Raw genomic sequence first — 14,043 nt, 5'->3', positions numbered from 1 at the left:
CCGCCCCCCCCCAAAAAAAACTCCTTCAGAGACAAGGCCAGAGGTTCCCTACTATTTGATTCAAGATCCTGTGGAGTTGAATTAGCCATCAGCGTGGCTAGTACCTGCTAGAAGCGGGTGGGAAGCCCCACCTCACAACAGAATTCTGGAGGAGCCCCAGGACATGGGAGAGGCCAGGCTTTCACCCGCTGTGCTGCTGTGTTGTCCCATGCTCACCCCTGTGCTGTTTGTCTTTAGAAGCCCATGGGTCCTGCGGGGAGTATGGCTGTGATCTCACCTGTAACCATGGTGGTTGTCAGGAGGTAGCCCGAGTGTGCCCCGTGGGCTTCTTGATGACAGAGACAGCTGTTGGTATCCGGTGTGCAGGTGAGAGACCTGGGATTGGGGGAAGGTGAGGGTGGAACGGCACCTCCCCCTTGAGCCAGCTAGAGACCAGCACCCGGAATGCAGACCTGGGGGGGGCAGCAATTAACAATTAAATACGCTAGCAACATCAGACCAACCCCCAACAGACAGAGCCCTTCTCTGAGTCTCCTGCTCACACCTGGTGTTCAGTGAACATTCACTGAGCCCTGTCGTTTTGAGGACCTGAAGGTTGTCACATAGGTTGAAGCCATCAACATGGTTCTACCTCAGTCATGTTCTCCCACCATCTAACTTGCTTGCATGGGTTAAGAGTAGGGGCCAGTCCTTTTTACATATTTATTTATTTATATGAGAGCTTTATCTGCATGTACACGTGCATGACAGAACAGAGCATCAGATCTCATTATAGTGGTTGTAAGCCACCGTGTGGTTGCTGGAAGTTGAACTTAGGAAGTGCTCTTCACCTCTGAGCTGTCTCTCCAGCCTGGGGCCTTTCCTTTTATCGCCTCTTTCTGGGGCTCCCCTCATGGCAGTGGCACTTTCCAGACTGATATTTCATCTTCTACACATGAGTTTCAGGTGGGGTCGCTTTTCCTGGAGTTGTGGACACAGTTAAAATGGGCTGTGCAAAGTGTTTTCTCTTTCCAGACATTGACGAGTGTTTAAGCTCATCTTGTGAGGGCCACTGCGTGAACACGGAAGGAGGATTCGTGTGCGAATGTGGGCCAGGCATGCAGCTGTCTGCTGATCGTCATAGCTGCCAAGGTAAGTGAGCAGAGGTGCTGAAAGTGGTTTCTAGGCCATGCCAGGTCCTCTAAGATACATTCTCCAGGCCACAAATCTCTGAGAAGGATGCTGTGTTATTCCCACTGCACTGGGAGAACAAAGTTTTACTCACATCCATTCTTTTTAGGAAGAAATGGAGTTAGGATTTGAATCCAGCATGGTGGACTCTTTTGTTTCATTTCTTAGAGACAGAATCTTTCTACATATCTCTGGCTGTCCTGGAACTATGTAGACCATTCTGGCTTCAACCTCACAGAGATTCACCTGTCTCTGACTTGTAAATGCTGGGATTAAAAGCATGGGCCACCATGCCCTCGACCAGCATTCATGGTAGACTTGCTCTGAACCAAGGCACTCTAAAATCCTCTGCTTCTGTCATAAGGAAGGATGGGAATCAAGGAATAGTTCTCAGGGAGAACAAGGGGCAGATGCACCCAGGGCAAGAGGAACCATGATGTAGAAGGGAGGGGTGCAGGCTGTGAGTGGAACTGTGGGAGGGGCCTGTGGTAGTCTCTGTCACTTAGTGTGTGATGCTCTGATGCTGGGCCACACTCTGAGGGTATCTGGACTGTAGGACCCACCCTCCAGTGTGTTGGTTTGGGAAAGAAAAAGACTGGGACAAAGTACTAGAAGCTGTGGGCCTTTCTTCCTCCCCCCTCCTTCCTTCCTTCCTTCCTTCCTTCCTTCCTTCCTTCCTTCCTTCCTTCCTTCCTCCCTCCCTCCCTCCCTCCTTTTCTTTCTTTTTTTCTCTTCCTTCCTTCCTTTCTTCCTTTCCTTCTTTCTTGTTTTGTTTTTTTTCTGCAGAAAGAGTGTTATTGTGCAGTTCAGTCTGACTTCTAGCTTGTCAGACTCCTGCCTTCCCCTCCCCCAATACTGGGATTGTATGCTTACCCCACTGCACCTATCAGGATGAGACCTTTTACCACTGTCATACTGTCCAAGTGACTTTGATTTGCATGAATCTGTGAGGGTGCTCCTCATCACAGTCTCACGAAACAATGCAGAGTAGACAAAATAAACTCCTTGAGTCTTACTTTCTCTGTCTGTGAAATTTCACAAAATACACCTGAGCACTATGCGCCAGCCTCAGGTCCCATCTCCCATCCCCTGCCCTCCCTAAAAAACCCTGCTTTCCTAGTCCGCTTGAGTTACCCTGACACAATGTTGCTTAGACCATAGAACTAGTTGTTCTCTGGGTCCCTGAAGAGCCTAAATCCAAGGTCAAGTACTAGCTGGTTTCTCTGGCTTGAAAAGATGGTTTTGCTGTGTCGTCACCAGATGGCTAGAGGGAGGACAAAGGGTGTTCTGGTGACTCTTCTAAAGGCATTATCCATCATTAAGGCCCCACCCTTGTGATGTTATCTAATCCTAACTATCTCCTAAAGCCCTACCTCCAAAATACTAGCACCTGTGGAGTTTGCTTTCCGCGTGAATTTTCAGTCTAGATGCCCTTCATGCCCACCTCTTAGCCACATGTTCTTATGTATGCATAGATACATGCACATCAATCAATCACCAAACTCTCACATGCTAGGTACCAAGATAAGTACTTTCCATGTGCTTTCTCATTCTAGCCTCACAATTATAAAGTTGGTACTGTTTATCTCCATTTTATTGATAAGAACACTGAGGCTTATCAAAATTAAATAATTTAGCCACAATCACATTGGACCTGGGGTCTGATCCCAGTTTCTTCCCCAGTTTTCTTTTCCATCAACAGTTGATTTTTCCAAATTGGGTAAACAGACTTGATTTAAAAAAAAATTATTTATTTTTATTTCATACTCACTGGTATTCGCCTGCATATCTGTGGGTGAGAGGGTCCCCAGGAACTAGAATTACAGACAGCTGACAGCTGCCATGTGGGTGCTGGGAATTAAACTCAGGTCCTCTTGAAGAGCAGCCAATGCTCTTAACCATTGAGCTGTCTCATTAGCCCCCCTGATTATTATTTTTTAATTGTTTAGTTCTCTGTGGTACAAGTGTCTCATAGCTATGGTTTCTTCTTCTTATAAACAGAGAGGTTATTTCTAGTTCTTTGGCAGCTTCAAAAACCAGCCTGGGTGAGTTTCTACATAGGAGGTTCTGTGGAAGAAGGTTTTAAAGAATATTTCATTTATTTCCAACAAGAGGGAAGGAATTCAGGGTAGACAGACTGTGAGTCCAAGGGGAGGCCTATAGCAATGGGTGTGTAAAAAATGTGGAAAATTAAGAGTGAAGGCGGGGGCTGGGAGGACCATCCATAGCTATGTCTTATTTATTTATTTATTTAAACTGTCCATGTGGGGAGCAGAGAACAGCCTTTAGAGTTCTTTCATCATGTGGTCCCAGGGAGCTAACTCGTCAGGCTTTGAGGGAGGCACCCCTACCTGCTGAATCACTTCACTGGCCCCCATGGCTATGTGTAAAGGTCTCATGAGTGCTGCTTATTGAGGGTGGGGCCCCTGAGAGGTTTGGAGCAGAGAGGGGCCCATTACAGGTGGCCTTGGGTGAGGACTACCATGGGAGGATGGTTCCGAAGGAACACAGGCAGAGGCAGAGGACCCAGGGAGGCTGTGTCTGTTCTTAAGCCTAGAGAAAAGGTGGCCTGGGCTGGAGTGAGATGGTAAGGGTAGAGGCCATACCTGGTAGAGTAGCCTAGAAGCTGGGAAAGGTGGTCCCCTGTGGTCCTGAGCAGGGTGAGCGAGGGGGGTTGAGAGGATTCTAGGCCCTGTGGATAGATGGGTGCCAGCTTGTCTTCTCCCCTCACAGACACTGATGAGTGCCTGGGAACTCCCTGCCAGCAGAGATGTAAGAACAGCATCGGTAGCTATAAGTGCTCCTGCCGTGCTGGCTTCCACCTCCACGGCAACCGACATTCCTGTATAGGTGAGATCTGTGGCCTGTGGGTGGTACACTTAGGCTGTCAATCAGGAAGATGGACAGGTCAGTCTGAAACCTGCAAAGACTAGTGTTTGGACAGCCAGGTCCTGTGGAACTGCCATCCCAGGCTTGGTGTTACCCTGCATGAAAGAGCCCAAGCTGGGCTTTCCCTGGCTGTGTCCTCTTTCATCCTGTTATAGGCTCTTCGTTGCTCTACAGATACCCATCAAGGGCCCTGCTCTTCCCCGGGGTAAACAAAGTCCTTTATGTTTTGGTTCCTTTGGGTTAGAAGGACACTCCTGTTTTTTTTTTTTTTTTTTTTTGTTTTGTTTTTTCTTCAGCCCATTAGAAATTTCCAGAAAAGGTTCATGGAGCAAAAGCGGGGTTCCATGAGTTTGAAAAGCCTTGTACTAGTGGGTTATATCTTTGTCTTGAACCTCCTTTGAGCAGTACAGTGAGTTGTGAGACACTGTTTACAAAGGAATGCCAGACAGCAGAAGGTTTGGAAATGAGATTCCCACCAGGGTTGAGCCCTTAATTGTCCTGGAGATGAGATGCACACCCACACACTGGATCCGTGAAGCTTCCGGGGCTATTGCCTCTAGATACCAGCCCCATTGCTAGCATTCTGAGTCACATCTTGTACCCTGGATGGGCTCTGTAAGAACCCTACAGGTGAACTCTCCCAGTCTTTTGAGTTCAGGAATGGGAGGAGAAAGGGCTCCATGGCCAGGTTAAGGCAGCAAGGCTCTTCCACAGATGTAAACGAGTGCCGGCGACCACAGGAGAAGCGAGTCTGTCAGCATACCTGTCACAACACCGTGGGCAGTTTCCTGTGCACCTGCAGACCTGGTTTCAGGCTTCGAGCTGACCGCGTGTCCTGTGAAGGTGAGCACCAGGCCCCGGCACCGTCCTCGAGACCTCAGTCCTGCCTTCTCAGCACAAGAGCCCCGCCACCTAATTCTGCCCTTGTGGTACCAGGCCTCACCCCTAACCCCAGACCCCACCTCCAGGCAAGACCCGTTCTTTAATGCCCCCCTCTTTTCAGTTATTTTTAGTTTGTCTTTCTTTCTCACTTTTCCTTCTCCCTTTACATTTTAAAAATTTATTTACAAAAATTTTTTATGCGTGTGAATGTTTTGCCTGCTTATATGTGTGTGCCTGGTGCCTGTGGAGGTCAGAAGAGGCTGTCGGATCCCCCAGAACTGGAGTTACAGAGCCTTGTAGGTACTGGGAACTGAACCTGGGTCCTCTGCCATAGCAACAAATGCTCTTAACCTGTGAGGCATCTTTCTAGCCTGGTCTTTTTTTTAATAAAAAGGTTTTTGGATGCTGGGTGTGGTGGCGCATGCACACAATCCCAGCACACAGGAAGGCAGAGGCAAGCTGATCTCTGTTAGTTTGAGGCCAGCCTGGTCTACAAAGTGAGTCCAGGACAGCCTCAGTTACAGAGGGAAACCTGGTTTTGAAAAAAATAAACAAAACAAACAAAAAGTTGTGGGGTTTTTTGTTTGTTTGTTTGTTTTTAAGATTCATTTTCTGTGTGTTATGAGTTGTTTTGCCTGCCTGTTTGTATGTGTGCCACGTGTTCCAGGAGGGCCAGAAGAGGGTGTCTGATTCCCTGGGACTGGGTCTATGGATGGTTGTGAGCCACCATGTGGCTGTTGGGAACTGACCCTGGTCCTCTGCAAGAGAAGCCAGTGGCCTTAACCTCGGAGGTGGCTTCTCCAGACCTGTTCTTCGACATCTTTATCCCGTCCTTTCCCAGCCAAATGGTAAAAGGAAAAAAAAAATAATGAAGGAAGGTGTGGCATAAGACTCTCGAGGATTCTCTATCTTCCTGACAAGAGGCGGTATATGATCATCTGTAGGGGAAATGCTTGTTTAGTTTCCAAGCACTTATGTGGGGGCAGGCGCCTCCTCCTAGAAGGTGACCGGTCTGCTGCGAAGCTGGAGGAAACCCTCTGCTGACCCCTCATCCTGAGCCCGAGCTCCCCTGCAGGGAAGCCGCAGCTAGGATGGGAAGCAGAGGACACACTCAAACACCAGCCCATAGCAGCTGGGGAGAGTTGTTCCCAGGATGGACCCTGGAGGTCTCCTCACCTCAGGAAGACCTGTGTTCCCTTTGTAGCTGTTGAGAAAGGAAGAGCTGGTGAATCTCGGGGCTGTTGGACCTCTTTTTTACTGGCTTTGGGTCTGTTCTTGCTTTCCCAGCCTTCCTCCCTTGTGGCGGTGGCCATGGCCTCAGCCGTTCGTGGTCAGTTACCTTATATTGGTGAGGAAACTGGTAGACCAATCTAGGACTCTCGAACCCCGCTTCCTGCCCCTGATACCTCCCTTAGGAGACCCTATGCTTTCATTTCAGCTTTCCCGGAGGCCGTTCTGGCCCCATCTGCCATCCTGAGACCCCGGCAGCACCCTGCTGAGATGTCCCTGCTTCTTCCTGAGGCAGGCAGGCTTGCTCTGTCCCCAGGACACAGCCCTCCTCCAGGGCCTCCAGGATACCCCACTGGAGTCAGAACAACCCGTCAGCCGTCGACCACCCTGGCCCTACCGACATTCTTTCCTGCTCGGTTGCTATCCACCCCAGTACCAAGTTCCTCCCTACTGGGGACCCTTGGGCCCCCCTCACTCCTCCAGGGTGGGGCAATAGGAACCCCTTCTTCACCCAGGGGCCCTGAAGGTCCAAGGCTGGGAACAGGGCTCTCTCCCTGCCGGCACCTGGGAGTTACCTATGAATCAGGGAGCCTCTGGAGCCAGCCTGGGTGTTCTCCGTGCTTATGCCAGGTAGGTGGAACGTCCCCAGGTTACCCTGGGTAGTGTCTAGGGTCTGCCCATGGCTGCAGCTCCTGCTTGTGCATCCAGGATGGAGAGGTGACCTGTGGAGAAGTGAGGTGTGATGCTACTTGTTCCCATCCGATTCCTCCCAGAGATGGGCGGTGCTGCCCTTCTTGCACCGGTAAGAGCCGATGGCGAGGGACACAGTCCTGCTCTTTCTCCCCTGAGCCTCTTGCAGCCCCAGAACTATTTGTTATTCAGCCTCTCCCACAATCAGTTTTTGGAGTCACCTAGAAGGCTGATTCTGATTGGAGGTTCAGGGATGAGGCAACTCTATCAAGCTCCTCGTGCTGCTGCTGCTGCTCTGGAGTCTCACTCTGAGAAACACTTGCTGATGTTGAAGTACTCTTCAAGGAGGGCCAAGTCATCAGGCCACTCTTCTGGACTGGTCTGCCTCCCTTCCTCCTCCCTCCCTCCTTTCCTCCCTCCCTTCATCTCTCCCTCCTTCCCTCCCTCTGTCTTTCTCTTCCTTCCTCATTTTATTCCTTCCTTCTTTTCTTTCTTTCATTAGTCCACATCCATCCTGTTCTCTCCTTCCCCTGTCCTACCTGTCCTTGAATCGCTAAAGGACAGTCATTCTGCCTTCCTTCCACAGGCTGGGGCTAGGCCTTTGTCTTTGCCTAGTATGTATGAGGTAGGTTCTGATTCAGTCTGCACCACCATAAAAACAAAAATCTTTCCTGCATTGTTTCTTAGAAATCATTCATGTTTTTCACTGTGTTCCACCTATGTACTGGGCCCTGATGGAAAGAACTGAGTTCTCTTTATAACTAAGATTTTGGATCCTTTCAGGTCTCCTGCTGGGTACATAGTGGATGTTTCCATTTTATGGAAAATAGCTTGAGTTGCAGAGAGGCAAGGTGACACAGGCAGGGTTACTTGGGTAAATGGAGCTAGAATTCTAGGTTTGGGAGCTAACTCATCCTTTGAGATGGGAATAAAATGATGCTTTCTCAAGACACACTTGAATGAATGCTCTTAGAGCCACTGCAGCTAATCTTGGCATGTGTGTCCTGTGTGGTTTCCCTGGGGTCCAAGAACACCCAGTTCAAGGGACCTATGCCTGCTGTTGCTGAGGCATCCAGGGTGGTGAGAGAAGGTTCCAGAGGTATTACGCCTGGAAAAGTAGAGACCTCGAGTTTCCTCCTCTTTGAGGAGGCTGTTGTCTCCACCTCCTGTTTGTCTTTCAAAGGCTGCTTTCACAGTGGCGCCATCCGAGCAGAAGGGGATGTGTTTTCACCTCCTGAGGAGAACTGCACTGTGTGTGTCTGTCTGGTAAGTCACCGGAGATCCCCACCACATGTTTTCTTAACCTTTGGGGGGTTGTCAGGGAGGAACAGACCAGATGTTGAAGGTGAACTCATTGGAAGAGAACTTGCTTCAGGGCTTTGGGTCCAAAACTATTGAGAGCTTGAGAAGGTCATAGAAGCATCCAATGGACTTGGGAGGCATCCGCTATGCATGAGTGAGCCAGGGCAGAACAGGGTCCATCTGTTTGGGAAGGGGAAGGATGGAACTCTCTCAGGAACTTACCCGGGGAGGCTGTATTCTCCAGGCAAAATATTTACTACGGCAACGAAAGGGTCCACACGAGGAGAGAGTGGCCTCATTAAACTCCCTGGCCTTCTTGAGTATTTTTGCTTGTGGCAAGTTTATACCCCAAAGTGCCAGATACTGCCTGTATGCATTTTTTTTCTGAGCACCCACTGTGTGTCAGATACAGGCTTGGTGCCCTTTTCTGTCTCTCTCTCGCTCTCTTTTTGCTTTTTCAAGACAGAGTTTCTCTGTGTAGCCTTGGCTGTCCTGGACTTGCTTTTTAGAATAGGCTGGCATCAGACTCACAGAGATTTGCCTGCCTCTGCCTCCCTAAGTGCTGGGATCTTCCTCTGTTTCTTAATCAGAGGTTCCCAGCAAGCACAGGGTGGATAATGCTGTCCTAAATCTACAGATTCAAAGATGAAGGCTGGGAGCTGGTAGAGCTGGGGTTTGAACCGAGCTCTGTTACAAGTTTTGTCTACCACACTCTGGCTACCTTCGAACACAACTCCTGGGCTGGCCGCATAGAATGCCAGTAGTATTCACCTAGCTCTTCCTGTGTGCTAAGCATGCAGAGAACAGGAATTTGTGTGCATTGTCCCAATTTTATGTAGTGAGATGGGCTCTGAGTCCACCCATGTTAGGAGCTCCTGTCCTTTGCCTAAAATCTTGTGAGTGGATGCGTAAACAGTGGAACTCAGGTCTAGATGCCTCCAATGTTGGAGGCTTTTTAATTTTAACTTGGAAATTATTTTTAGAAATGTATTTTATGCTGTGTATGGTGGCATATGCCTTTAATTCCAGCACTTGGGAGGCAGAGGCAAGCACATCTCTTTGAGTTTGAGAGCAGCCTGGTCTATGTGTTAAGTTCCAGAACAGGACAGTTAAGGCTGGATATCAAGATTCTTTCTCAAAAACAAAAACAAAAACAAAACAAAACCAAAACAACAAACAACCCCTCCCAAACCAACCAACCCAAAACAAAACAAAGCACTGGATTATTTTTACCTTTTAATTACTTCTTTTGAAAGATTTATTGGTGTGTTTTCATGTGGCTGAGTGTTTGCCTGCATGTCTGTCTATGTATTACTTGTGTGCCTGCTGCCAGAAGGGAGAGCATATGCCCTGGAACTGGCACTGCAGATGGCTGTGATGCCCTCTGGGTGCTAGGAACTGAACCTGGTTCTTCTGCAGAATCAGGAAGAGCTCTCAAACACTGAGCCCTTTCCCCAGCCCCATCATTATTCCATGTGTATGCATGCAGAGGTGCTCACAAGGGCTAGAAGAAGGTATCAGATCTCTTGAGCTATTATGAGCTGCCTGATGTGGGTTCTAGGAACCAAACTTCTCCTCCAAAGAGTAGGAAGTGTGGACCACAGATCCATCTCTCCAGCTGCTAACTTGAAACTTTATTTATTTATTTGTTTATTTTTGTGGGAAAAAAAATCTTGTTAGGTAGTCCTGGCTGGCCTAAAACTTGCAATGTAGACCAGGCTAGCCTCAAGCTCACAGAGATCTGTCTGCCTCTGCCTCCGAAGTGCTGGGATTAAAGACATGGTTGGCGGTGAACCTTGGTCCCATTCTTGTCCCTTGTACCCTCTTTTGCCTCCTCAGGCTGGAAATGTTTCTTGTATCTCCCCGGAGTGTCCCCCTGGTCCCTGCAAGGCTTCCCCACAGTCAGATTGCTGTACATGTGTCCCAGGTAGGTGACCTGGGAACTTTCGTTGTTTGCTGTTTGGAAGAGAAATGCTTTTGGAGTGTGTATTGAGGCAGGAGAGGGAAGACCTGCTTCTGCTCTAGAAGATCGAGTAGAATAATAAATCTCAATTACTCATTTTTAGTCTCTTCTCTGTGTACTTTGGCCAGACTATGCTCATGGTCTAGCCTTCCATTCCTCTGCCTCTATGGCACATCTTGATTGTGTAGGCAGGGGGCCTGTGAGCCTACTCCTGGCACTGATCTGCCCCTGGGTGTGGCAGAATCTCTATAAACCTACTTTGACATTACAACATGTTTCTAATGGGTGGTGGTTGTACACGCCTTTAATCCCAGCATTCGGAAGGCAGAGGCAGGCGGATTCCTGAGTATGAGGTCAGCCTGGTCTACATAGTGTGTTCTAGGACAGCTAGGGCTACACACAGAGAAACCCTGTCTCAAAAACAAAAAAACTAAAACAAAAATAAACAAAAAAGAACATGTTTTTCTAGGACTGTTGGCAAACCCTGTCCTTTCTAGTAACCAGGGTTACCAGGCTCCACAGAACTAAGGCTACTGCGGGGCTGAAGCTCCCAGACCCCTGTCCCTTAACGCTTACACCCCATAGCACGGTCGCTCACTAACCAAGCCTGCTGCCTTTTGGGGTGGAGCATCCCCCATTTCTTCAGAATGCACATATTCTTCTTTTCTGAAGACACCTCTCTGTCTCTCTCGTCTTTGGAACCCCGCTACACAGGGACTGCCTGTTTGTCTGCGGCATTCGTGACTCCCCTAACAAGCTCTCACTCGAAGGACAGCTTGCCTTAATATCCACCACCCCCAAACCCTCGAAGGTCAGCCTCTCTTAACATCTCTCCCCAACTTTCATCTGTTTCATATACTTTCTTCCTTCCCTTTTTCCAAGTTAAGCCTAATGGTGACCTCATCAGCGGGAGGCGATATTCCCCACCAGCATGTGCCTTTTGCTGTTTGCCCCAAGAGGGGCACCTGCCACCTCTTGGTCTGTTGAATCAATCCTTGAGTTGCCACAATGGGGGAATACTGCTCACTGCTGCCCTTGAATGAAAAACCGATTCAGAGAGGTCAGGTCTCTGTCTAGAGGCATGCAACAGTTAGTGGTGGTGCTGAGCTCGAACTGAAACCTGCCTGATCTCAAAGCTAGCACTGCTTGAAGATATCAATCATCTTGGGCCAGTGGGATGGGTTAGCTGGGAAAGGTGCCTAATAGCCTGGGTTTGATCCCTGGAACCCGCATGTTAGGAGGGAATGGACTTCTACAAGTTGACCTCTTATCTCCAAATCATGACTTTCCCAAATACATAAAGGAATTTTATTTTATTTTATTTTCTCACAGTGCTAGAGATTGAACCCAGGCATCTGTGGTAGCTAGGCGAGTACATCTCCGTCTCATTTAAACTTTTTATTTTGAGACAAGATCTCATTAAGTTGCCTGAGCTGGCCTAAGACTCCCTCTATAACCCAATTAGCTCTTGAGCTTTTCATTTTTGTGCCTCAGCCGCCCACGTAGCTGGGGAAACAGGCTTCTGCCATTAGGCCTGGCATCCATTTTTTTTTTCTTTCCTAACTTGAGGCATTATGTTATTTTTGTCTTGTTTTTGTTTTTTTTTGGGACAGGTTCTCACTGTGTAGCTTTGGCTGTCCTGGAACTCACTACGTAGATCAAGTTGGCATTGAACTCACAGAGCTTTGCCTGCCTCTGCCTTCCTAGTGCTGGGACACAAGGCTTGAGACACCACGTCTGGCTTTGTTTTGTTTTGTTTTTTAAGTTCTTTTTGTATAGTCGGTGAAATCTGTGGGGTGTGAACGTCAGCATCCTTGCACAGTGAGGCATAGCATCAGGAGCGATCAGCTCTGAGATGCATAGCTGGGACCCACAGCAGCCTGAGTACATATATACTTTGTCAGGCTTTGGGGCTGGTTTTACCCTGAGGAGGATCTTCAGATGATCTTTGTCCAGTGTCTGGCACAGCTCTCCTTGAGTTTCTTTCTCTGAAGCTGTTTGGGGACCCCCTGCCTCTTGGGTAATGGCCTCTTCCATACATTTTTTTTTTTTTTAGGTTGTAATTGTGTGTAAATCTGTGATTTGGAGGCTAACAAGCACTCTGAGTTCTGTCAAGGGGCAGCTGCCCCACCCTTCCCTGCCCATCTGTCCACTCTTCTCCATGCCCCATCCAGAAAGCCCTGAGCCCTTCTACCTTTGTCTCCTGCAGGGAGATGCTATTTCCATGGCCGATGGTACACAGACGGGGCTGTGTTCAGTGGGGGTGGTGATGACTGTACCACGTGCGTCTGCCAGGTAGGGTGTGAGGTTCCTGCACCTGTTGACTCAGTGGAAGATGGGAAGGAAGTTGGGTGGGCAGCAGAGGAATTTACCCAGGATGCTTTTGCCGTGGAGAAGGTAACCTGCTGTGCAGTAAAAGGGAGAGACTGAAGCAGCAGTCACTGTAGGAATCTCCCATGACCTACCACAGTCTCCATGAAGTCCAGTCGTCTTTGGCTCTGTATTGGTAGAGTACTTACTGTGATCTGGGGACACACACCATCAGCCCAGAAGAGTGCCAGCCCCCTCTCACTGGCAGCCTATGGCCTAGGTGGGCATGGCTGGGCACAGGATCCTCAAGCCTTCTTAGGAGGAGAGAGAGACAGTGCAGCCCTGAGGGGTGACCAGGACCAGTCTGGTGACATGCGGAGGGTGCAGTGCCTTCTGCTTGGAGCAGAGAAGAATGAAGGCAAGACACTTCTCAGGAGTGTGTCTTGGGAGAGGCAGCACCTCCCAGAAGCAGGCTGGGAGGTGTGATCTTTTTATAGTAGTTTATCAGCTCCTGAGTGCCCTCAGAAATGAGAAATGAGCCAGGGAAGTAGTAGAGGACAGAGAGGATGCTGGGAAGACACCTTCCACTCATGGGCAGCTCTGCTCTGTGAATGGTGCCACAGAGGATGCTAATCTAGAGGAGGGAGCTGGGCTCTCAAAGCTATGTACCAGGCAATTCTGTGCATAAGGACCAAGCACCCTTGCTGTCTCAGAAGGATGTCTGTGTCTGGCCGGTGGGAAGGGCTCCCAGATAGCAGGCACTGTGGACTAAGCTAAGCTGCTAAGGCTGCGGGTGGTGGAGTGGCAAGTTGAGATTGATGCCTGGAATGTTCCCCAGCTATGGAGCAGAGTAGATTAGAGGGATGGGAGTGGAGGCTGGTAGGAGGGGGTCTGGATGGAACCAGGGTTAAGAGAGAAGGTGAGAGATGACAGAGACCCAGCTAGGGCAGGAGGAATGCCGCAGGACCTTCTTTCAGCTCCCTGAAAGGACTCACCCTTCTCTGCTTTTCTGTCTCCCTGGACATTTGTTTGGAGGATAGCTGCCCACCATCCTTCTCTTCAGCTCTACGCAGCCCGGGGCTGGGAGCCACCTTCACTGATGTGTGCCCCTCACTGATTCCTGCTCTTGCCCCTCTTCCAGAACGGGGAGATAGAGTGCTCCTTCACACCGTGTCCAGAACTGGAGTGCCCCCGAGAGGAGTGGTGGCTGGGCCCAGGACAATGCTGTTTTACCTGTCGGGAGCCCACACCCACCACAGGTGAAGTCCGGCTGCATGGCCCCCAAGGGCTCACGTGCACTTGGACTGTTGGTGTATGTGTGTGTGTTAGTAGTGTGAGCATGTGTATTTTATATATGAGCATTGTGTGCGAGTTGTGACTATGTGTGTAAGTTTGTGTGTGTCCTTGGAAGGGTGCTTTGTATGAGTGTGCCTGTGTTTTATATGCTATACCTGCAAATGCTCTTCTCTGTATGTTTGTGCCAGTCTTCTGTCATGTGTGTATGTAATATGATGGACACATTTTTGTGCAAACGAATGTCTGTGTTTGACCTGTGTTAATGTGTGTGATGCTGTTGTCTGGAATGTGTCTGTTTGAGAGAGTGGCTG

The 14,043-nt window shown here is 49.2% G+C and overlaps 1 protein-coding gene across 2 annotated transcripts in view; it reads left to right on the top strand.

Annotated features, from left to right (window-relative positions):
- Positions 1–14,043, top strand: part of Vwce (von Willebrand factor C and EGF domains) — a 27,653-nt gene that overhangs the window by 3,477 nt on the left and 10,133 nt on the right. For both annotated transcript variants that reach the window (XM_055613914.1, XM_055613913.1), the window contains exons 4-13: positions 238–366; positions 1,015–1,131; positions 3,904–4,020; positions 4,774–4,902; positions 6,380–6,801; positions 6,880–6,973; positions 8,045–8,127; positions 10,003–10,090; positions 12,336–12,421; positions 13,578–13,695. In XM_055613914.1, coding sequence (XP_055469889.1) covers positions 238–366; positions 1,015–1,131; positions 3,904–4,020; positions 4,774–4,902; positions 6,380–6,801; positions 6,880–6,973; positions 8,045–8,127; positions 10,003–10,090; positions 12,336–12,421; positions 13,578–13,695 — 1,383 coding nt within the window. The remainder of the gene's footprint in view (positions 1–237; positions 367–1,014; positions 1,132–3,903; positions 4,021–4,773; positions 4,903–6,379; positions 6,802–6,879; positions 6,974–8,044; positions 8,128–10,002; positions 10,091–12,335; positions 12,422–13,577; positions 13,696–14,043) is intronic.

The sequence above is a fragment of the Psammomys obesus genome, unplaced genomic scaffold (genome assembly GCF_907164565.1).
Source record: "Psammomys obesus unplaced genomic scaffold, mPsaObe1.curated_primary_1811, whole genome shotgun sequence".
Classification (NCBI taxonomy): Eukaryota; Metazoa; Chordata; class Mammalia; order Rodentia; family Muridae; genus Psammomys; species Psammomys obesus.
Note: the sequence above shows the minus strand (reverse complement) of the source record. Positions and strands in the feature narration are given on the sequence as shown.